Source organism: Plecotus auritus (genome assembly GCF_963455305.1).
Source record: "Plecotus auritus genome assembly, chromosome: 6".
Classification (NCBI taxonomy): domain Eukaryota; kingdom Metazoa; phylum Chordata; class Mammalia; order Chiroptera; family Vespertilionidae; genus Plecotus; species Plecotus auritus.
In genome coordinates, this window is record NC_137773.1 from 95,698,376 (window position 1) to 95,723,550 (window position 25,175).

At 46.3% G+C, this 25,175-nt stretch overlaps 1 protein-coding gene across 6 annotated transcripts in view; it reads right to left on the minus strand.

Moving 5' to 3' along the window:
• The window catches only part of EPS15L1 (epidermal growth factor receptor pathway substrate 15 like 1), a 113,107-nt gene that overhangs the window by 16,265 nt on the left and 71,667 nt on the right, over positions 1-25,175 (minus strand). For 3 of the 6 annotated variants that reach the window (XM_080671864.1, XM_080671862.1, XM_080671863.1), the window contains exons 14-22: positions 24,480-24,641; positions 23,693-23,890; positions 21,640-21,804; positions 16,804-16,927; positions 15,825-15,875; positions 14,376-14,512; positions 9,072-9,132; positions 8,213-8,295; positions 779-911 (exon numbers count right to left, since the gene is read on the minus strand). In XM_080671864.1, coding sequence (XP_080527990.1) covers positions 779-911; positions 8,213-8,295; positions 9,072-9,132; positions 14,376-14,512; positions 15,825-15,875; positions 16,804-16,927; positions 21,640-21,804; positions 23,693-23,890; positions 24,480-24,641 — 1,114 coding nt within the window. The remainder of the gene's footprint in view (positions 1-778; positions 912-8,212; positions 8,296-9,071; positions 9,133-14,375; positions 14,513-15,824; positions 15,876-16,803; positions 16,928-21,639; positions 21,805-23,692; positions 23,891-24,479; positions 24,642-25,175) is intronic. The other 3 variants (XR_013960785.1, XM_080671865.1, XM_080671866.1) reach the window with 1 other exon arrangement.

Here is a 25,175-nt window from a genome sequence, read left to right on the forward strand (position 1 = left end):
AGAATGAAAGATACGTGCTGGCCAGGGTGCCAAGAACATAGAAAGTGGAATGGGTAAAGAAAATGGGAAATGGCAGTGAGTCCCTCTACTGCTTTCAAGTCTGGTACCTGGCCTGTGGGCCTATCACTATCACGTAAAGACTCCACGCATGACTTAAAAGTCCCCAGAATCCTCAGAGGGTGCCAGGGCCAAGGCTGAGTGAAATTGCAGCGCCAGCCACAGCCAGGCAACCCCTTGCTGGGAGCCATCTACCGAGATGCGGGTGGCAATGGGGGAGCATCCTGCCTCCTTTCATATCAAACTCAGCCAAGGAAGACTCCCACCCCTGATTTCCCACCCCGAGCCCTTAACCAGTCTAAATATACTGGATCGAGGGGGCAGACTCAGCTGCTGTCCCCACCCCTGGGCCACCCTGAGCCAACCTGAGAAAAGCTTGGTGGGGTGGGGAGGCCAGAGGGACTGCAAAGCCCTGGCCACATGTCAGACAGGGGCTGTGTGGCATCTCTCCTTGCACCGAGGAGGGCCCTAAGCCCTGGGCCTTTGGGAGACCATCTCAGCCTGGAATGGACTCTGGCCCACAGGACAGGGCAGGAGGAGTGCTTCAGGCACACACCATGAGCGGACCGAGGCAACTGGGCAGAGGGTGGACCCTCTTGTTCCCCGTGCAGACCTCACAGCAAAGCTCTATTCTGGGCTGGTGAACGAAGGGGCCCTCAGTCCCACACCGTCCTGTGACAGTGGGTGGGTGGGCGGCGGTGAGAGAAGAAAGCGTACTGACCGCTGGGCGGTTTAGGCCGTGGAGGAGCAGGTTTCTTCGGAGGCAGAGCGGGAGTGTCCTGTTTACTTTTAAAGGGGTCATCAGAGAATCCTGCCCCTCCAAAGGACGAGGTGAAAGGACCAGAAGGTGGGGGCTGTAAGAGAGGACACGAAAGAGAGGCAAAGATAACTGTTAACATGGAGCAGCGGACTTTCACCGAGTCAGCACTCGAGTACCGAGAGCCTGGTGAGGCCCCACCCTCTGGGCTGTGAAACTCAGTCCCCACTAGGACCTTGGATCTCTCACAAGCCCCCACTTTCCTCCACCCTCAGTAGACAGGGTCCCCTGGTCTGTGAGGAAGAAGCCAGAAAGATCACAGAATAGGTGAGAGCAACCCCATGTCTTGATGGGCTTGTGTCATGGAAGGGTGCTCCCTGCCACACACACATCTTTCCTTACTCCAGGATCCCATGGGCCTCCTGCTCATGCTTGAGATGTGCCCCACTTTCACCCCCTTCATTCAGTGACAGGCAGCTCCAGACAAGGGTCAGAACCATACCAGACCCTCACTGTGCCCCCGGGGGCCATTGCCCACCTAGTGACTCAGGTCAGAGCCCACCCTTGAATACCTGGCCCATCCCCACCCATAAGCAGGGTCAAGATTGCCTCAGGGGGCGGGGGGCTCTTAGCACCTCTGGGCCAGACCCTCTGTCAGCAGCAAACCACCCCATCGTCTCAAACCCAAACAGGAGCCCATCTCCCCACAAAAGACATATACATGGAAGATGGGTGGGTGTGTGAGTGGGAAGATGGTAGGTAGAGAGACGACAGGTGGGTAGGAGGTAGGTGGGTGTAAATCAAGATGACAGGTAGGTAAGTAGATGGTAGGTAGAAATGACAGATATGTGGGTAGGTAGGTAGAGATGATAAGTAGGTAGGTAGGTAGAGAGAAGTTAGGGATGACAGGTAGTGGGTAGGTAGGTAGGTGGTAGGGAGAGATGACAGGTAGGTAGATGAACAGAAATAGCAGGTAGATGGCACTGCATAGCCCTGGTGGTCATAGGTAACCTCCAAACACTCTTCATCACAACCCCACAGCCTAATTCTTTGGCCTCATCCCTGCTGACTCCCTCCATCCCCTTCTAAGACTCCCTGGTACCTGCAGCCCCTTGGGCCTGCATTTCCGGTCCCCTGTGCACAGAGGGTCTCCAGGTGGGGAGCCCTGTCCACCAGAGCCCCTCTACTTCCTTGGAGACTGGCTAGACCTCACTGCTACCCCCAGAGCTCTCTCTGACACCCCTTCCTGCCAGCTGTTCCTGCAGGTTCCCACAGGACTCACATCACCACACCAGGCTAACAGGTTCCCAGCCCCTTCCCACCTAACTGGTAGCCTGGGGGCAGGCTCGAGTTCTCCTCTTCTCCAAGTCTGCTGAGAGCGAGTGCAGGTGCTGGGACCGATGCCTGCTGGCCAAACCTATAGCAGCAGTGACTATCTATGTGCATCCTGACCTCGAGCACCAGCACAGCACCTGGCACAACACACATCCACTGACAACTGGATGAGCCACAGACAGGCCAGCTCATCTCACACGACGGGCATCCCAAAGGGAGAAAATCACTTTCTATGGGTTTGGGGAACCACTTTTACTGAGACAGAAAATAACTAGAAAAAAAGAACAAGAAGATACATAGCTACCTTTTCGCTTTCCACAGTTTCAGTTACCCCTGGTCAACTGCAGTCTGAAAATATTAAATGAAAATTTCCAGAAATAAACAATTCTTAAGTTTTAAATTGTGCACTTTTTTGAGTAGCGTGAATCATCCCTTTGCCTAGTATCTCCATGCTATAAACACTTCCTGCCCATTAGTCACGTAGTAGCCATCTCGGTGATCAGACCAATTGTCACTGTATTGCAGTGCTTATACTCAAGTCAATTTTATTTTACTTAATAATGTCCCCAAAGCACAAGAGTAGTGATGCTGGCAATTCAGGTATGACAAAAATAAGCTATAAAGTGCTTCCTTTAAGTGAGGGGGGGAGTGGGGGGGCACACAACGAGGGGCACTTTTAATTCTTCCCCCAATGGGGCAGGCCTAGGGACAGAAAACAAAGCAGGAACACATTGGTGGGACTTTCTCGGATAAGCTGGACCAAACAACCACTGGAGAAGTAGGGAGAAGGGCCCGCCCGTCACTGGGACTGTGCTGTGCACTGCTCCTCCCCTCCAGGATCCAAACACAGGGACAGGAACTCAGCTTCCTCTGTCTCTGGTATCTAGTCATAAACATTAGTCTCAGGTTGGGGACAGATGGCTAGCCCACAGGGAGGAGGGGTCCAGAAGGCTTCTACACACTCAGCTGACTCCATTGGACACGCTGGCCCCTACCCCAGCACTCTGATGCAGCCTGCATAGGAGATGCTGACTCTGCCATCACTTCCGTTTTATTTATTTGTTTGTTTGTTTTTAATATACTTTTATGGAATTCAGAGAGGAAGGGAGAGAGAGAAACATCAATGATGAAAGAGAACCATTGATCAGCTGCGTCCTGCATGACCCCTACTGGGGATTGAGCCAGCAATATAGGCATGTGCCCTTGACCGGAATCAAACCCGGGACCCTTCAGTCCACAGGCCAATGCTCTACCCACTGACCCAAACCAGCTAGGGCCCATCACTTCCATTTTACACACAGGGAAACAGGGGCACAGAGAGAAGACAGAGCCTGCTAGTCACACAGCACCTCAGAGGAGTCAGAGTGGGAACCCAGGACATATGCCTCCTGAGCCAGGGCTTCTGGGCCCTACCCTAGGCTCTAGCATCCTGTCACCTCATGGTAGGTCTCAGGCCACATTCTGGGCAGAGCATCACTGTCTTCAGGCCTGTGAAGGAGACACACGTGGATGTAGACAAGAGCAGAGCAGGCCAAGGGGTCAGCGGGTAGGAGAAGGCCCCAAGGAAGATGGGGATCTGTAACACCACCCTTCCGCCCTCCCCAGACTCATTTCTCTGTCAAGACCACACCCTAGCTCCAAGTGAGTGGGGCTGCCAGGGCTGTGGCAGGGCAGAGAGGTACCTTCTCCACAGCTGCTGCTCCCCTCTCCCAGGCTCTATGGTCACTGTTCTTTTAGATACAAGTCAGGGAGTCTCTTAGCAAAATCTGTGGCTCAAGTTTCCAGAACGTCTGCCTGGACAGGCTGCAGAGCATGGTGGTCAGGGGTGGGGTCTGGAAGCCCAGCCTTGCCACCTACTAACAGCCTCGGTGCCTCAGTCACCGCCTCTGTGAAGCTGACAATAATGACAGGCCCTAGCTCATAGGCTAAGGCCAAAACACAAGGTCATGTGTAAATTGCTCCAACTGGCTCCGGACAAAGTCAGCACAAAGACAGTGTGGTTATTACCATGACAAAGATGTGGATGTGATTGGAATTCTTTCAGACATCACAAGAATCTGCAAACACCTCTCAGCTCCCAACACTTTTGTCTGCTGCTGCCTGTCATCTGCAGTCTTTCCGGGGGCAGCAGCATGGGAACTGTGGTAGTGTTGACCTGAAGCTTAGCTTTAAAATGGGTGATTTAGCCCAGCAGGTGTGGCTCAGTGGTTGAGTGTCGACCCAGGAACCAAGAAGTCACAGTTCAACTCGTGGTCAGGGCACATTCCCAGGGTTGTGGGCTCCATCCCCAGAATGATGTTTCTCTCTCATCGATGTTTCTATCTCTCTATCCCTTTCCCTTCCCCTCTCTCTAAAAGCAATTTAAAAAATAAATAAAATGGGTGATTTAGGGTCTGTTGTCTGGGAAAGAATGGGGTGGGGGCAAAGGACACAGAAAGGTAGGGGACATTAGTGCTTCTGCCTCTGCTGTTCGTAGAACACACCCCAGGCCTGGGGCTCACACAATGTCACCACAACCTGAGACTAACAGGCAGGAATCAAGACCATTTTCCTAGTAGAGCAGCAGCACGACGGGCCCTGAGGCCCCCACAGGGACCCCAGTCCTGGTCCTGAGTACTGGCCAATGTATTAGCTCTGGGGATGGGGTGCAAAGGGATACCAGAGCCCTCTGAATAGCTCCCCCACCAAGTCTCTGGGTGCAGCGTTCCCTTGTCCAGCCGGCCCATGTGCTACAATAACTCTCCCGGCAGGCTGGGTACTCTCCACTCCCTCTTCTGTTTAAACACAATGAGTGAAGCAGCTTGCTCCCATGTGAGAGGGTTTCAACCGTAAATGCCTGGTGCACCCACATCAGCGAATTATATCACTCCCAACACTCAAAAGCCTGTATCATTTCCAAATCCCAATTTTCACAACTTCAAGTTTCCCAAGAAGCCTCCTTTGGAACCCGACTTATTTCTCCTCAGGCTGTGACTTCAGGGAAAGTCGCTATTTTTGGAAGTGTTTCAAGTAAAGTCAGTAGGGGCTCTCTGGGCTGGCCCAGAGTGAAGTGTGCTTTAAAGAGAGAGAGAGAGAGAGAGAGAGAGAGAGAGAGAGAGAGAGAGAGAGAGAGAGAAACTACTATAAAAAAAAAAGCAGCTCTAAAAGAAATGTTTTGGGTTAAAAAAAAAATCCCTAAATAGAAATGCCTAGCTAAAAAAAAACAAAAACAAACAAACATGAAAAACAACTCACGAGCTACCAACCAGCCAAGTATTTCATAGATGGCCTTTTTCAGAGGAGAGGTGTGAACTAATTAAGCTGGGGTCTTGTTTTTATTCTCAGATGCTCCCTGAAATCTATTTGGGGGAATGTGTTTTGAAAGCTGGGTAACATAGGCTTGATACAGTCTAGAAAAATCTCTCTGGGTCTGGGGACACCTCAGCTAGGAATGCAAGCCTGAAGAAGCTCCCAAAGGAATTGACTGGAGTCACATCACTGACTTGTTACTTTCCTTCAGCCAAGCCGAGGGTAGACAACCCTGCTCAGATGGGGAAAAGCTGGCAATGTATTAAAAAAAAAAACCAAAAAAAAAACCACACACCTTCTTGCCACTTTACTTTCGTTTCCCTCAGCCTTTTATTTATACACATGATGTTCTTGAAAAACAGAGAGGGAACCAAAAGGGAAACACAGACCTACAAGGTTAGGGCTTGGTATTTAGGGGGACCAGTAGCACGAGATCAGGAGCGGATGGGATCATGGAAGCAAAACAATGGGGTACTGGAGGCAGTTTTCCACGGCCCCATCCAGCTCCACCCCACACAGGGCTGCCAACAGGAAGGGGCGCTGGCTATGGAGTCATTAAGTGCACGTGTGTGTGCAGCCTGATGGGGACATGAGAACAAGGAGAAGGAAACTGGAATTTCAAGTGGGACAGTGCAACTTTAGGTTAGAACGAGATGAAAGACTGAAGGACCTAGGCTCAGAACTGCCTGGCTCTGGGGTCTCTGCAGAGTCTGCCTGGAGGAAGGAGGGGTGGCTGGCCATCCTGCATCAGCCCTCAGAGCCCACAGCCTCTACTGAGATACTCTTGAAATGAGGGCCTCCCTTGTGCTCTGTCCTTGTCCTTGTCCTAGTTGGACCAATGCTAGTTCTCATTCCCTCTGCCTCTGGGGCCAGCCTCCTGCAGGGAAATGACCCACAGTGACAGCTTGAGAATCCAATCAAACCCTTTCATGGGGATGCTGCCACCATGTGGCAGAAGTTTTCTGATTTCAAGAGATGGTTTCCCGTCTGCTAAGCAGGGATGGAAGCTGAGAGCACACAGCTCCACTCAAGGAGTGCAGGCACGTGTCACAGCCACTAAGCAACAAGCAAATGTGAGGAATAATCTCACACCCAGGTGCCTTCTGACCAATCCCAGACAGCAGCCCAATAGTCCGGGTCACAGTGTTTCCATATGAGGGATAGAGGCCCATTCCCTCCAGGCACTGGAAGAAGAGAGGCCAGAACACCAGCATCTCTGGGTTCCCTACTGCAGCAGTTGATGGGCACATAGACACTCTGCCTCTCCAAGCTGGATTTTCAAAGCTGGATTTGCTACCTCAACAGTATGCTAGCGCGTTTCTTTGAAAACCTAAACAGAATCTCAAATGCTTCTCGGAAGCTGCGTACCACAATCACATGTTGCTAACCACAAGAGCTCAGTGCCCAGACAATTATGTGCTCCTAGGGCTGAATGAACATGGAGCAAGCAAGCAGGATGCCGCGAGGAGCTGGTGCAGTGAAGGTACTGGAGGGGACAAGCAGGGTACTCCTTGATGTGCGTGCATGGCTCCCACATCCTCCAGGTACTCCCTACCCAGTCCCTTCTGCACCATCTAGCTGTGAGCCTTCCCCAACTAGAACATAAGATAAGAGAATGGGGATGTATTCTGTTTGTGTGTCCCTCCCCTCCCAGGGATCAATGATAACTGGCCAGGAGCAAGAAGAATGAATGAAGAAAGCAAAGTTCTACTGCTCCATGGCCATAGGGTGTATTGCATGAGGTTCTTTATCTATGAGAGATCCCCCCCTCACCTGCCTGGGGGGCTGCCAGAAGGAGTAGAACACACAGGCCAAGACAGCATATCTAACGCTTTCCTTAATTCTTCAAAGAAATGCATGCTCATAGTTAAAACCAAGGCACCCCAAAGGTTATAAAAAGAACAAAAGACCCTCAGCCTGCTGCCTTTCCCACTTGGGAAGGCCAACGTTTTCTACTTCTTAGTAGTTTCTTCTGAAATTTACCTCAGTAATCATGGGGTTCCACTGCTAGTTCTGGATCTGTCCATTCTGGACATGATCTACTGACTTCTTACTACATTAAAGATTCAGCTCCTCCCCAAATTGCTCTCGAGACAGCACTCTGACACCATCTGCAGCTACATCCATAGTCAATTAATGTACCTATAGCCACAAGGAAATGATGTCCAGCCTGAGAATGGCATGAATGTTGTCTGTCTTGAACTTTTCACCTGTGGATTTATTCACTGAACTCTCCCTTTCCAAACCCACTGGGATTCTGTCCACAGGCAGTCCCAGATACTTATCACACTTCCTCCAGACACCTCCCACCTGCCAGCCTGTGGTGCCAGGGTTCCAGCCTCAGAAGGGATTGGGGGCTAGGGCAGTTTAGCACAGAGGAAGGAAAATGGTTCTAATCACAGTCATAGGTACTTTCTAGACCAGCCTTGGGCAAACTACAGCCCACGGGCCGGATCCGGCTGTTCTATCCGGTTCTCTTGCTCTCCCCTCCGCTCCTTTACTTTGAATTTGTATTAGTTCACACAAACACTCCATCCATGCTTTTGTTCCGGCCCTCCGGTCCAGTTTAAGAACCCATTGTGGCCCTTGAGTCAAAAAGTTTGCCCACCCCTGTCTAGACCTTGTCCACCGTGTGAGGGTGCATTTCAGAGTTTGACATGTACAAAGAAAATACATATGTGGTGTTAACAACTACTCCTGGCAGCCATGACAAGACCACCACAAGAGGCACAATGACCTGGCAGAGGCACAGGTGCTCCACGGGAGGGGCTTTACCTTGGACATCTGACTGAAGTCTGCAAAGCCCTCAGCACTATTGAAGGACCCACTTCCGAAGGGGTCTAAAGTTCCAAAGTGACCTGCAAGCAGCACCAACAGAGGCAGAGTTACAGGGCATCCCAGGACACGCCTCCTGGGGTCAAAGGAAAGTGTTGCCTCTCGGTACCCAATAGCCCTGGAAGCAGGAGATCCGGGAGGTCACATCTGTTTGCTGGGGTCATGCTTCTGGTTGGGGCTCTCCCACTGGTTCAGGAGGAGAGGTAAGAGGGAGAAGAGGAGCCATTCCACAGTAACCCACCACCCACACGATTGACATGAGGTAGTCACGTGTGGGTAGAGATTTTTGTTGAGCTTTCTCTTTGCTGGGGCGATTTGCTTAGAGTAAACCCCCCATGCCCACCTTTGACATCACACTCTGTAACCAGCAAGCCAGCAAGGCCGCAGGACCAGGCAGGGCCTATTCCCAAAAGCAAGGGGGAGTCTGCAAATGCTCCTTTCCCTTGATGTAAAAACCAGTACCCTTGATCAAACTTTGGATTCTTTTAGGAAAAATTCCAAGGTACAAATCAAAGATTTATACAGAGGAATGAGTAAAGAGTAACCAATAACGTTGGTGTTATTACAGAGTTAATTCCTACTGCTGAGCTTCCTTTCAGGAAAGATGACAGCACTTACTTGGGAAGATGAACAGCTAGGGGGAGCTTTGGCTGAACTGCCTCTGGTGAGGGTTTGAGTACCACTGTCTAATGACATAAACACTGAGGACACACCAGTTTTGGAAATGAAATCATTAAATGGGTGAATTCTTTCCACTGCCTAAGGAAGAGTCAAAAGGAAAATAAGCCATCAGTCTCACCTGATCCTCTTGAGGAGACACTGGAAGATGAAAAAGGATCACTGGATTCAAAGGGGTCGAGCTGAGTGAAAGGAAAGAGGAAAGAGTGAAAAGCAGTTTATTGCCCCGTCTATTCATTCAACCCACAAATTTTCTTGACATCTACATGCACCATATCTGGTGCTGGGCCTTGGGGAGGGTAAAACCATTAAAACTAAACCCCAGCAGAGTGAAACCCCAACAGACTGACCCTTCCTGCAGATAATACCTATAAAGTCTTAACAAAATTAAAGTTAAAAAAAAAAAAAAAAAAAAAAAAAAAACAATAACAACCACCTGAAGGCTTAAGAAGTGAACCAAAGAAGGCAGGCTTTGGAGGAAAATCGAAACGTGGCAGAAAAAATAGTACATTTGACCCCTGTACAACAACATAAGTATTAAGGGCGCAGATCCCCCACACAGTTGAAAACCAGTGTATAAATACAATACACTCTCCACATATGCCAATTCCTAACCACAGATGAAAATTATAGTTGACCTGTGAACAACTTACAAACTGAATAAGTGAACCCGTGTAGTTCAAACCCATGTATGGTACAAGGCTGAGTTTTCCATTTTGACAGCTATATTTGAGAATATAGGGAGGCTAAGACTTCAATAAAATATGCCATCTTTTGCCCTGGTCGGCATGGCTTAGTGGTTAGAGCATTGGCCTGTGCACTGGAGGGTCATAGGTTCGATTCCTGGTCAAGGACATGTACTTGGGTTGCAGATTCAATCCTACTCCGGTCAGGGATTCAGGGGCATGTGCCAGAGGCAACTAATCTCTCTCTCTCTCTCTCTTTCTCTCTCTCTCTCTCTCTCTCTCTCTCTAAAAATCAATGGAAAAAAAATATCCTCACTCCTTGGGTAAGGATTTTTATTTTTTTTTTAATGCCATCTTTCTGGCTTGAAGACCAGAGGATGGAGGCCTAGGATAGTCACACCCATGGGAAGGGACAGGGATCCAGAAAAGAGAGGAAGAGAATGGAAGCCCAAATTCCATGTTCAGCTCTGCCCAAGTCTCAGGCTTACCCCTGTGGACGGAGAGCAACTTACAGGGAGTCTGAAGTGTGAATCTCTCCAACTTAATGGCCTGGTGAAACTAAACAACTCAAGCTCTTTGGAGAAATGTAACAGAGTACCCACGATGCACGGGATAGATTTCTAAATGATTCAACATACAAGAACCAGAAAAATGTAGCTAATTCTCAAGGGAAAAGACAATCAATGGGAGTTAATCCCAACATGACCCAGATGTTGGAATTCTCAGAGGATGATAACTTTAAAGCAGTGGTAACTGCTCAATGAAATAAAGGAAAATACGCTAGGATAAAAAGATACGGAGATCTTAACAGACAAAGAGAAACTAAAGGAACAAACGGAATTCTAAAACTGAAAAGTATAATTTCCGAAATAACTTCACTATGTTAGCTGAACAACAAAGAATAGAGAAAAAAGTGAGCAAAGTTGAAGACAGAAGAGTGGAAATTCCCAATCTGAAGAAAGAAAAAAAAAAAAGAATGAAAAGAAAACAGGGCTTTAGGAACTTGTAGGAACATTAGCAAAAGGTCTAATACAGGTATAACCATAAACTCACAAAGAGAAGAAAAAGAAACAACAGGGTAAAAAAGAAAATATTTGAAGAAATAATGGCTGAAAACTTGCCAAACTTGGTGAAAGACATAATTTATAGATTTAAGAACCTTGGCAAACCTCAAACAGCATACATACAAAAAGAACACACATCCAGACACTTCACAAACTAATGAAAAGTAAAGGTAAAGAGAGGCTCTTTAAAGCAGCAAGAGAAAACATGTTACATATAGGGGAACAACTATCAGAAAGATGGGTGACTTCTCATCAAGGACAATGAAGGTCACAAGGCAGTGGAACAACATCCTAAAAGTGCTAAAAGGAAAAAAATACTACTAGATTGGGCACAAAAACCCTTCCAGAATGACAACAAAGTAGACCAGTATTACAAGAAGTGCCAAGGGAATTTCTTCAGGTTGAAGGAAAATGATAACAGAGGGAAAACAAGATCTTAAGAGAGGAATGAAGAGTGTTAGAAATGGTAAATCAGTGAGTTAAAATCAAAGACCACTTTTTTCCTCTTTAAAGTTTCTTTAAAATACAATAAAGTAAAGCAAAAATTATAACACCATCTTACTGGCTTTATAATACATTTACATGTTTTAGATTCACAGGACAGCTATAACATGAGATGCTACTAGTTGAAGGGAGATGGATAAATGGACCTATATGGCTGCAAGTTTTCTACATTTTACATTAAATGTCATAATACTAACTCCAAGTAGCCTATGAAAAGTTAAGTGTATATGGTTAATTCCTAGAGCAACCTCTAAAAAATAATAAAAAGATGCATAGTTAAAAGGCCAATAGATGTAAGAAAATTCTAGAAAACTCTCAATCCAAAAGAGGGCAGGAAAGGGGGAACTGAGGTACAAAACAAAGAGGATTAAAAGAAATCAAACAATAAAATACTAGATTTAAATCCAACCATATCAATAATTACATTAAATGTTAAGGGATAAGGGACTAGATTAGACACTCCATTTAGAAGGCAGAGTTTTCCAGACTGGATAGAAAAGCAAGCCCCAACTACATAGTCAACTCAAAAGATATCCTTCAGCCTGGCTAGTGTGGCTCAGTGGTTGAGTGTTGACCTATGAACCAGGAGGTCATGGTTCAATTCTCAGTCAGGGCACATGCCCGGGGTTGAGGGCTCAATCCCCAGTGTGGGGCATGCAGGACACAGCCGATAGAAGCTCTCATCTATGTTTCTATCTTTCTATCCCTCTCCCTTCCCCTCTCTCTAAAAATCAATAAAAACATATTTTAAAAAAAGAAAGAACCAACCCTGCCAACACCTTCATATATAAACACCAAAGAGGTTGAAAATAAATGAATAAAAAAAATATGACGCAAACAGTAAGCAAAAGGAGGATAAAGTGGCTACTTTAAATGTGTGATTAAATAGTTTCAAGACAAAGATATAACCTGAGGAAAATAAGAAACCCTTTATAATGATTTAAAAAAAGGTCACTGCATCAGACAATAATTATACATGTACTAGAGGCCCGATGCACAAAATTCGTGTAAGAATAGGCCCTCGCAGCCCTGTCCGGACAGTCGTTCCGCTGTTCGGCCATTCAGGCGATTTGCATATTACACTTTTATTATTATAGATAGGTACTTGATAAAGCTTCAAAATACATGAAGCAAAACTTGACAGAATTAAGGGGGATATAAACAATTCCACAATAATTGGAGCTTTAACACCCTACTCTCAGCAATTGGAAGAATCAGAAAACAAATACAGTGAAGACATAGATGACCTGAACACAACCAACTTTGACCTAACTGGCATTTATATACCATGACACCCAATAACTGCAGACATTCTTCCTAAATGTATGTGGTATGTTCACCAACACAGACCATAAAACGAGTAGCAATAAATTTCAGAGTCTCAATAAAAACATACAAATATGTTCTCTAATAACAATAGATATTAATTGGAAATCAATATTATACAATACCTAAAGAAAAAAAAACAAGTATCTGGAAACAAAACAATGCATTTTAAATAACACATGGTTCAGAGAAATCACAGGGAGACCAGAAAATATCTCAAACTGAATAACAATGAAGACACATATCCAAATGTGTGGGTGGTGTTGGTGGTATACTGGCGAGCATGGCTGCTTTCCAAAATGTGTGGAAAGCAAGCTAAAGCTGTGTTTAGAGGAAATGTGTAGCTTTAAACACATTAGAAAAGAAGGTCTAAAATCAGTGGCCTAAGGTTAGATATTAAGATGTTAGGAATAGAAAAGCAACGTACTAACCCAAAATAAACAGGAGGAAGGAAATAATAAAGGGCAAATATCAGTGAAACAAAAAACAAACAGAAGAGAAAATTAACAAAGCCATAAGTTGGCTTGTGGAGAAGATAACAAATTGATAAAGAATAAGAGGACATGCCCTAGCCGGTTTGGCTCAATGGATAGTGTCAGCCTGCAAACTGAAGAGTCGCGGGTTTGCTTCCAGTCAAGGGCACATGCCTGGGGGAGGCAGCCGATCAATGATTCTCTCTCATCATTGATGTTTCTATATCTCTCTCCCTCTTCCTTCCTCTCTGAAATCAATAAAAATATATTTAAAAAGAATAAGAGGACAGCCCAGCCGGTGTGGTTCAGTGGTTGAGTGTTGACCCATGAACCCAAGAGGTCACTGGTTCAATTCCTGGTCAGGGTACGTGATTGATCCCCAGTAAATGCTGTGCAGGAGGCAGCCAATGGATGATGTTTCTCTCTCATCAATATCTCTATCTCTCTATCCCTCTCCCTACCTCTCTCAAATCAATAAAAACATTAATTTTTTTTAATTAAGGGGACAGATCATCAAAACCAAAAAAAAAGAATATCCCATGACAGGTCCTATAGACAGAAATGTTATAAATGAACCCCTGCCTTCAAGGAATACAGGTCCATGGGAAGAAGAAAACCAAGGAATGTGTAAGTGGGAACAGAAATGCAACCTAAAACACTAAGCGAGGCTACAAACCACCCTCACATAGTCACAAAAAATTATTCAATCACAAAACACTTTGCGGCCTAGTGTTGTACAAAACACATGGTTTGCTAGATGTTGGGGGGGCGGGGGTCATGTTTGCCTCACACACTAAGTGCAGCCAGGCTGGTCTGGGCTTCCTCCTGCCGTGACTGGGACCCACTGAGGCAGTCTGACTCCACTGGCACTATCAGTGCTGTGCACTAGGAAGACAGCAGGGGTCGTCATGTGGAGGCCAGGCTGGTGTATGGAAGTGTGTGGTGCTTTGTTTTGTCTTTGTCTTTGTTGGGAGACAGAGCAGCAGTTGGGGCAGAGACAGAGCAGAGAACCCAGCAGACAGGCCTGAGCTGAAGTAAAGGGGCACAGAAAGGGACAGAGGAATGACAGCTGTTCAGGGCACTGCTGCCTCCTGACTTGGGCTCCCTGGACCACTGGGATGTGATGCCATGCTTCACAGGATGATCCTCGCAAGGACCCACAGGCACAGCCACCCTGCCATCCAGGAATGAGCCCTGGCCCATGACCTGGCTGCTAGAGAACCACCTGGCCTCACACTGCCCACCATCGTCAGGCTTAGTGAGCACAGTTCAAAGGACAGAGTCCCAATTCAATGCGTAGGGGAAGACAAGGACAGGCTGCCTTCACAGGCACAATGCATACACGGGTATTCCCCCTTCCCACATCACTCACCTTTGAAGGTAAGGAAGGGTTTTTCGTGAATGGGTCTGAGGTAAACGGGTCATTCTTTGTATGTTTCTTAAAGAAGTCATCGGGGGCAGAGGCACGGAATGGGTCACTTTCTTTGAAAGGATCTCCTCCAAAAGGATCTACAAAGTGTTTTGGAAAGGAGGAAAAGAATGCATCATGAATAAACATTATGTTTAGTGAAAGAAGCTAAATATGAAAGAACACATAATTGACTGAGGCCATTTAGGTGAAATTCTAGAAAAGGTAAAAACCATAGTGAGAGAGAGCAGGTCAGTGGTTGCCAGAGACCTGGTGGTTTGGGGGTGGGTGGCACAAGGGAACCTTTCAGGATGATGGAAATGTTCATTATCCCACAGGACTGTACTCATTTCTCAAAACTCATCTCACCCTGGCCGGTGTGGCTCAGTTGATTGGAACGTTGTCCTGAATACCAAAAGGTGGCAGTTCGATTTCCAGTAAGGGCACATACCCAGGGTGCAGGAGGCAACTGACCGATGTTTCTCTCTCACATCAATGTTCCTCTCCCTCTCTCCCTTCCTCTCTCTAAATATCAATTTAAAAGAAAAAAAACTCATTACATACTTAAAATTAGTGAATTCTGTTGTGTGTAAATTATACCTCTCAATAAAGCCAATTTTAAAAATAATAAACAATGTGAGCGAATCCATAGAAAGAGAAAAGCCGATTGGTGGTTGCCAAGGCCTGGGGGAGAGAAAATGGGGAGATGATTACTAATGGGGATGGGGTCTCCTTTTGGGCTAATGGGAATATTCTGAAACTAAATAGAGATAATAGTGGCAGAACATTGGAAATGTACTAAATGCCAGTGACTTGTTCACTTTAAAATTATTAATTATTTGTTATGTGAATTTTATCTCAGTAAAAAAAAGAAAAGAAAAAATATAGGCAAAGTAATCCCAATACCACAATCACAGTGTGTTCATTCCCCTCAAATGTGGGGTGTGGCATGGTAACTAGAGAAGGGGGAAAGCCACCATCACCAGGAAAGAACAAGACACTAGGCTTTCGTGCAATGCAAATGGTTGTCCTTCCCAATAGTCACTGCCGCCACTCTTGGAATGGGTGGACAGAAGTCCTGCCATGTGCGTGTACTGCACAGGACCCCCTGAAGCTGCCACAGGTGACATAAGCAGGCACAAGTGACTGAGTTGCTGTGGGCAACAATCACCGGGCTGCCGGGAGCTCCTTTTCTAGTTCTAATGGGAGACTGGCAACAAGGGCACCAGACTATGAAAGGGAAGGACAACGTTACTGTCCATTTCCTTCAGAAATGAACTTCCCTGCTGCCCTGTGGTGGGGGGCCTGGTGTAGGAGACTGGAAGATGTTTTACATTGCCTTCATCTTGCACTAGGAACCAGACTATTCTGAGGACGAGTACATGAAATGTGTCTTTTAACAAAGGCTTTTACCTGTGGAAGCTATCTGCTGTTCTGCAAAGGGGTCACTCTGGAACGGGTCACCTAGATTAGAGGAGAGAGAAACGTTTAGCTTTACAGTAGAAATGACCCTAGCATTATCAAAGTAGGAGAGCAGGGAAGGCCACTGGCTGAGGCAGTTTTTGGTGGCTAGGATGTAAGATGAAATGAAAGGTATTCTGGCTGCTCAACCCAGGCCAGAGTCAGAGAAAACGTACAAGCCAGGATTCACTCTTCTCCTTCTACGCCATGTGCCACTCCTGTATCTCATCTTCCCCTCACATCCCTTGGCTATAAGAACAGGGGACCTGGGGCTGCCCCAGTCCTCAATCACGTGGGCCACCCTGGAGCCAAGATAAGCTTGGTCCATCTGAGCCTCAGGAGCTGCCTAAGGTGCTTCACTCCAAATCTGCAACTGGAAAGAGTCCCACTGCCACTCCCTGCCTCGGTATCTTTCTAGGAAATGTACAGATAGTCTTCCTGGAAATACTGTTTTGCTCTGGGGGGGAAAAATGGAGAAATGTAGGAAATCTTATTTCTAGAAATTCTTATTTTTGCCTCACGTGTAGCTCTGGGTAAACCCACCAGTTGAGTCCTTAGATTTATGTGGAGATCTGTCATTTGCTAGGTAGTTTCATAATCATTACTGTATCTGATTATCTTACCAATCCTTCCAGTGCAGTGAGGAAGTATGTGCCACCCACTGATGGATGGAAACTGAAGTGCGAAGTGTCTAGGGGCCGAGCAAGCCATGAGCTCTTCTTACCACACCCCAAGGCCTCAGCTCCTCAGTTAACTGGGCACGGTGAAAACTCAATACGGTGAAAACTCAAAAGGCCCGAGATGCTCAGAGGATTCCTTTCCTCCTCCGTTCCAGAAGGTGATATCCCCCACCTATTCTGGTCACTGAACAACCCTCAATGGCACAAACTAAACAGGCTTTCAGTGAGAGAGTGGGAGCCAAATAAAATACCTTTGAAGGGATCGGCTCCTTTAAACGGGTCAGATTTGAAGGGGTCTTCTGCCTGGAAAGGATCCGGATGCAATTCTTGGGCATTGTTGCTAAATAACAAGGCTTTATTTTTGAAAGGATCATCCTAAAATTTTGTGAAGAGACAGGACAGGGACTTTATTATTTCAGATTTAAAGCAAAGTACAGAATTCCATACCTAACTCATAATTTTTCCTTTTAGTGCTATGACTCTAAATAACTTTTTTAAAAAAATCATTGACGATGGACTTTAGTTAATAATACTGTGTCGACAGTGACTCATTAGTTGTGACAAATGTGCCATATAAAGATTTTAATAGGGGAACGTGGGTGTGGGGTGTATGGGAACACTCTGTACCACCTTGGCAATTGTTCTGTAAGCCTAACACTCTTCTAAAATAAGTTTATTTAAAAATCACTGAGTGGAAGCAACCCAAGCATCCACTGGTAGATGAATGAATAAACAAAATGTGGTATATATACATGCAATAGAATATTATTCAACTTTAAAAAGGAAAGAAATTCTGACACATGCCACAACATGGATGAACCTTGAGCATATTATGCTGAGAGAAATAAGCCAGTCACAAAAGGAATCATATATATGATTCCACTTATAGGCAGTCCTTATAGTAGTCAGATTCATTGAGACAGAAAGTAGAATGGTGGGTGCCAGGGGCTAGGAGTGGGGGAATGGGAAGTTAGTATTTAATGGGAAAGAGATTCAGTTTGGGAAAATGAAAAAGTTCTGGAGATGGACAGCAGTGATGGCTACACAACAATGTGAATGTACCTAATGGCACTGAACTGCCCACTTGAAAATGGTTAAGATGGTAAATTTTGTTATGTGTATTTTACCACAATTAGAATTTTTTAAAACATCATTGAGACAGAAAAAAGTCATATTTTTTGAAATCTCAGAAAATATAACAAGCCACCAACTGTAGCACAGGACTCTTCAAAGGTGTGATCTCCCTCAGTTATCTTTATTTCAGAGCGTGTGGGCATTTTAAAACATGCTGTTTCCACACCAAGAAACATACATGCTGGCTATTTGCATCCTGGGAGGAAGTGAGTGCTTATGCAGTTAGAACTACTAGAGCATATACACTACTTTGCATTTTTAAGTGCTTATTTCTAGAACAAACAAGCATATTTAAATCAGAAGGAAAAAAGATTTGCTTTGAAGAGTTTTTTTTATAGTGGAAATGGCCTATAAAGGGGGGAGGTGGAGTTTGCAGTATACAAGGGAACAATGTATTTGGCTTAAAAATACTGAGTGTTTTGGTTAATAAAGATACATCCTCAGTGAAAACATGTAAGTTTCACTGTGATATTTAAAAGCATAACGTCCTCCCTGACTCTCGTGAATGTGCCAGCATCTATGGGGCTGGCACATGAATCTATTCTTCCAACTGACCAAAACCAAATGAAAGAGCTGGAGCTTTGTCAAAATACAACAGTGCTTACTGGGAAATGATATCAAAGGTGCCAAAGGAAGATTCCTGACAAGCTTCTACCACATGAGCCAGTCCACCGAGGGGGGAGGGGGGGGGCGGGGGCGGGGGGCCGCTAACAGGAAGCCATGGGCTTTGGAAAAAAACAAACCAACACCCTGGCCTCTGATGAATATGAAGCAATTGTTCTTACCTGAGAGAGATTATCTGGAGCCTCCAGCCAGGGTGGGGAAACCACAGCAGGTTCTTAGGCAAGTAAGTACAGAGGTCTGCAAGCACCGCGTCTGGTGGCAGAGCACGGTTCTGTAGGGACATTGTGGTGCTAATGACCACAAGATGGGTACCCAAGGAGCACCCAATGGGGCTCTGAGACACAGAAAATAGGATGGAATCCTAATCTAAGGAAGCCAGGAGGCCAGGGGGAAATAATCCTCTCGAACTGTACCATGGGGCAAGGTACCTATCCCAGAAGGATCAAAGAGGGATCACAACACAGATGAAGCCAGCAGTTAAGAATAACAATTTGGCCTCGAAACAGAAATTTCTTTCATTTTTAATTGGCACCAATTTACAAGTTGATTAGATTTGTTTTGATTTGCTTTTTAAAAATGTTTTTCATCATTTGGAAGACTGACAAATACCAGTGGACAATGTCAGAGAAAAGGCTGATTCTGGGAGCTCTGCCATGAGCACCCTACACTGAAAGTCACGTCTCCACTCTCTCTCTCAGGGGTAATTATCTCCCTGAGGCAGCCATTGCTCCCTCCCCTTCAAAGGAAAAGCCTCAGAAGACCCTAGCAGGACTCATGTGGTTAGGCCCTAACCGTTAGGGTAACTACTGGGGGTTTGGGTTCCATTTCACAGATTCAGAGCAGAAAACTAGATTTCCCCTAGTACAGAGATACCATAATCTTTCCTGTCCATGAGAAATGAGCCATCTGCCAACTTGGGAAATGCAAGTGCAGCAGACCAGCATGGTGTGAGTGATACGTCCCCTTGGCAAAGGTTAAAATACCTTCAAACAATAAGTTCAGTGACCAGTCTCAAGTTTTGTACTTCATAGGAAAGAGAAACGACACCTGTGAAAGGGCATCAAAGGGGTTTCTGTGACGTTCCTTCCCTTTAAATGGGACTGGGCAGTGGTGTACTGGTGAACCAGCTTTCTGGAAAAAAGTCCTGATGGGCAGCTTCTGCCAGTTCTGTGGTGTAAATACACTGTGGCCGATTTCAAGTTATCAAAAGTTGAACAACCAGCTTACAAAATTCCGATTTAATAATCAGCTGTGGAGTGTCAACAACACTGGCTCCTGTGTGTCACTGGGGCTGGATGTGACAGACAACCCAGTCTTTCAGGATGAGTTCTCAGCAAGGCTTAAGTCAGGGATGACTTACAACCTACACTCTACTAGACAGATTGGTTGGATATTGACATCAAGGGCAAGAGGTCAACATACTCATCATCCAATGAGAGAAAAGACATAACCATGACTTTAAGAATCCTGTGTCTCTTGGACAAAGTAACACAGTGTGAGCTTAACACTAAACTTAGTAATTTTAGTAGAAATGCCTAGGCTTAGAAAGTTCTAGATGTAGCTCTGTGGTTATACTAATCTTGGGACTAAAACCCTCACTTTCACCCCTCTCAAAGAGAACTAAGAGCTCCCTCTCCTTTGGAGCAGTCTTGAAATGTTCAGGAGTAAATAAAAAGCCCTCTTCAAAGTGTTTATTAAGAAATGGAAACAAACAAAAAAATGCTTTAAAAACTGTATTTGTACAAGATAAATAGTTTTTCTTTCAGGTAGCAGTTGCAAGTTTCTACGTAACATAACTGACATCAACATTCCAAGATGAATTGACTCTCATGTAAACACTGCTCCACTTAGAAGAACAAAAATAAAGAAAGGTTAAAAAAAAAATCTGTGGGGATGGGGAATGGGGAAGGAGGAATCACTGGCCACTTGCAAATTGCCACCTCACTGCCAACTTTTATCCAAGGAAACCAATTTTACCAAACCCTGCCAAACAGTTTAAAAGCAAGGTGTTCCTAAACTAGCACAGAATCAGACAAGCCGAAAGTCATGGGAGGGGACTAGTGACAAAGAGGGGGTAAGTAAGAGCAGGGCTGTGAAGCTGAAATGCACACCGAGGGAGCCACACACCAAGCAGGAAATTCTGTCCCACGCAGTTCATGAAGAATGAATGTTCATCGTCTACATTCAAGCTGACGATGGGCCCAAGAGCGGATATGTCACCCATTTACAATTCCACAAGAGTGAGGAATCTGAATGGCTGAGGGAGGTGGTGATGGCCAGAGACAGGAGACAGATGAGAACACCACCAGCATATTCTAAGCAATGTGGGGAAGGAAGCTCAGCTTCCTCATAAATTCCTGGGACTGAGAACTTGGCTACTGAGAAAAGAAACATGTCAAGGAATGAACATAAAGAACCGAATCTTGAGAACGAGAAAGGCTGTCCAATTACAAGGAAGAAAGGAATCCAGGAAGCAAACAAGGCTGAGAGCAGAAGGAGGGCTTGGAAGGGGAGCCCTGGAAGAGAGAGATGAAGTGCAAGGTGAGCTGCTAAAGGCTTTGGGAGCAAAGCACAACAAACCCATCAAGACCAACCACGTCCCACTGGCACCCTTAAGAGCACAGAGACACTCTCCTCAGCCAAACTAAATTGGAAACAACACACACCAGGGCTCAGGGCTACAAAGACTGGTGGGAACAGGGAGACGTGACAATCTACGGAAAAAGTAGCACCTGCTGGATGCCAGAAGCCTGAGAGACCACAGCAACCTAAGAGGTCAATGGCCCCTCGGGCCTTGATCAGGGCCCCCAGGTTCATGAGGTTTGGACTCATGTGCCAAAGTTTCAAATGTAACCAGTATTTCAGAACAGAGGCCAATTCGTAGGTGAGACAGTAATGTCCCAAGAGGGCTATTTTCTTTATCAATACATTTGATTTTCAAGGTGCTCCTTGTGGAAACAGACAAACACATTCCCTCAGTCCCTCCATTAGCAGGATGTGGGTTTCACAATTTAGGAGACTGATCCAAGTTTGGTTAAGTTTGGGAAGCCTTCCATATTTGGGTGATTGGCCCATGGAGATGGAAGTCTTTAAAAAAGTGGTTTTACAAAGGAATCAGGCCTATCCCATTGCTTTGCCCTGGATGGAGCACAGCCACATACACTGGGCTGCGGGGCTGGTGGGGACTCTCAAAGCAGCAGTGAAAATGAGAAACACCCTGCACTTGGATAGAACAAAGCTGGCATGTGCTGGACCAAGTGGGAGGGGCATTCTCGGATCCCAATGTGGGACCTGATCCCAGGACCAGAATACATTTATTCCACCTTTACCATGGTTCCAAAACCGCCCCTCTCTGTCAGGGAAACACCCTCGCTCAGGTCAGCTAAGTTGGTCAGGCTGGCGCCATGGGCCCCATCGAGTGCCTCGTCGTATTGCTCCAGGCTCCTGTGGGCTTCCTGCTGGCTTTCATGCAGCTGAGCAAGTTTGCTTCTTGCCTGCACAACAAAGACATCACTTGCATCAAGTGGTGTTTAGGGGAAAATTCTCAAGCGAGACATGTTTTTCATACAACCCTGAGCAATTCCTGTGGGTAACTAAATTACCCATCTAAGAAGTAGGTGACCCCTGTCACCATTATTTACAAGAAGTGAGACCCCTCATAAACCAAGACAAGGTCCTTCTCATGGTCCCAGAAGACCTCTCTGTATCCCCAGCCCCTGAGAGAGGCATGAGTTCAAAGAAACATTTGTCGATTCCAAACAAACTGAAATGAGACAAAACCCAGATTCACAATCTGTTCAAATACTCTCTTTTATAGGGTTTTTATTACCCACTTGTTCCTCCTTGTCCTGGAGAAGACGTGTGAGGCCCAGGAAAGGAAGACAATCTATGAGGTCAGACAGATCCAGGCATTTATTTAAATGTCTTATATACACGGCATGACCTCAAGCTGGTGACCTAACCTCTCTGTTTCCTCTTCTCCAAAGTGAACCATTGGAAATCATAAGTAAGACAGAGTCTGGCAGGGTGGGCATTAATAAACAACAGTTACTGTTATCATTATCATTATTATTAATAACATACTCTTATATCCTGGCTCCTATGAAGATTTACAAATTCTAAAAATATTTAATATAATCCTACAGAAGTTAACAAAGCACAATTTAGGTATTAAATCCCCCCTAGTACATGTTTGTGATCAATTTTTGTCTGTAAACTGCCAAAGAGAACAAAAGCTCTAAAGAGCTGGCGTTGCTCAGTGATTAGAGTGTCAGCCTGCACACCAAAGGGTCTCGGGTTCAATTCCCGGTCAAGGGCATGTACCTGGGTTGTGGGTTCACTCCCCGACCCTGGTCAGGGCACATGCAGGAGGCAACCAATCCATGTGTCTCTCACATTGATGTTTCTCTCTCTCCCTCTTTCCCTCCCTCCCTTTATCTTTGAAGAAGCAATGGGAAAAAATGTCCTCAGGTGAGAATTAACAAAAGAAAGGAAGGGGTAGAGTGTCGGCCTGTGGACTCAAGGGTCCCAGGTTCGATTCCGGTCAAGGGCATGTACCTTGGTTGCGGGCACATCCCCAGTAGGGGGTGTGCAAGAGGCAGCTGATTGATGTTTCTCTCTCATCGATGTTTCTAACTCTCTATCCCTCTCCCTTCCTCTCTGTAAAAAATCAATAAAATATATTTAAAAAAAAAAAAAAAAAAAGGAAGGAAGGAAGCACAAATAGCCATTTCAATACTGCCAAGGGCACACATAACCCCCATTTTGTAAGAGGGAGACCCAAGGGCCAGCAGGGAGTCCTATGGCTGTCACATTAGTGGGCAGCAAAAGAGCTCTCCCTCTGCTGGTAAGCAGCGCTGTAGGCCACATGGCCTTCACACCAGAGCAGGTCAGGGAGGGGCTGCCCAGGAAGCTTGAAGAACCAAATAGGGCCCTGCATTCAACAATGCTCATTATAGGTTGGGGCCTCCTCAATGTAACAGTCTTCAAATCGCATGGGGACAGAGAGGCACTGGGACTTATCTCCCACACTCATGCTTATGGGAGAACCAGGCTGATGAGATCATTTCCTGAACCCAAGGCTCTCTCCCAATGAGCCATTAATTTAATGCCCTTCATTCTGCCCCTGCCCACTCCCTGAAAATGAGATGCATCCAGGCAGGGAAGGGAAAAGAGTAAGACCAAAGTCAACATGATGCTAGCACACCAGGGGTTCTCAGCAATTAACCTCCAGGCGGCAGGACGCAAGTGAAGTGAGTGAGAGCAAAGGGAACAAGAGGCCTCAGAGCAGACACTTGGCCCCGCCAGTCAAACAGCTCATGGCAGCTGCTCTGCTTGGCAGAAAACCCTAGGCCTTGGTAGGGCCTGCTCCCAGGGAGATACCTGGTTGATTTCATCTTGTGTGGACTTCAGAGACTTGATAATGGTTTCCAGTTGAACCTTTCCAGCCTGAATGCTCTGCTCCAGCTGGGTCTCTTCCTGCTGTAGCCGATTCAGTTCCAATTTGGCCCGGTTCAGGTCATCCTCCTGGGACTTCAGGTCAGATTCCTGCGACTGGATCTGGGTCTTCAATGAGGAAATCTGAAACAAGATGAAATATGGCTCCAAGGGAGAATTCTTAGTTTACAGTTCTTGAACAAGCTAAGCTAGGGAGGCCGGACGCCTGACTTCCTCACGGGCCCTCTCTCTACACCCAAAACAAAGACAGAAACAACTAGGCAGACATGCTCACCCATGTGACTAACAGAAAGTCATGTTGGGATAAAGAGGAACTCAAGTTCAAGCTCGAACAAACAGAGGCAATCTGTCCTAGTGGTTGAATGTCCCCATACGAGGCCTAAGAGGGTTTTATAATCTGCTGAGGCTAGGGCCTCCCTGGTTTATGACAAGCAGTGAAGATAGCAGAGGAAGGAGAGAGGTGTGCCGGACTCCCATGCTGTCAGGCATGGGCCAGGGTAGGTTGTCTACACACATGGGTTCCTGGGGATCAAGGCTGATCACTCCTACAACTTGGCAGGTGAGACTGAGGTCTAGTCCCAAATGTGTGAACATTTCTCCAAATGATATGTCCAACTACTCTATCAAACCAGCAGGATGCTCCACATTGTGTTTCAAGGTTGGAGAAACCCTTGGAAAGCTCCCTCCCCATCTGGACTCGAGCGGGACTCACCATCTGAGTCTCATCCTGGCACTTCTGCCTGACGTCACTCAGCATGTCTCGGAGTTTGGCCTTCTGCTGGTCCATTTCATCCAGGCGGTCCTGGGCATCCTGTTTCTGAGCTTCCAGCTCTTGTAAACTGCTTGTTTCCCGGTCTAAGTCATTTTGTAATTCCTAGGGAAGGGTTATATGAATTTACTTGAGACTGGTGAAAACAAGCCATGCTAATATAACAGGTCACAGCCTGGGCTAGAGCCCCTGGACATCTGTGCTCAGGGTGGCACCCTGCACACACCCACTGTGAATGTGTGCATCTCAGCTGGGTGACTTGGCTCAATCTCTCATTAAGTCCCTGCAGCAAATATTTACCGATGGCCTAAGAGAGGCCAGGCACTGGGAGAGGGGCTGGGTCCCTGACAAAAAGAGCTCTCCAGTGACCTATGGCTGGGGGTGGGCAGGAGAGAGGAGACATCTAAACACAAATGAACTGGGATGAAAGGCACGAAGAGACAGCACTGGTGCTGGTGGAGTCACGAGGGGGAATGGGGAGACCAGACTGATGCTACATGGGTGGAGCAGACCCCAGTGGAAGTACCACTTAGGATGGATCCGAAGAACAAGCAGGTGGCAGCCAGAAAAAGAGGCAGGAATGTGACCATGTTATCTCAGACATGCCCCGTGTTCACCAGTCTCAAGTAAATTCGAAGA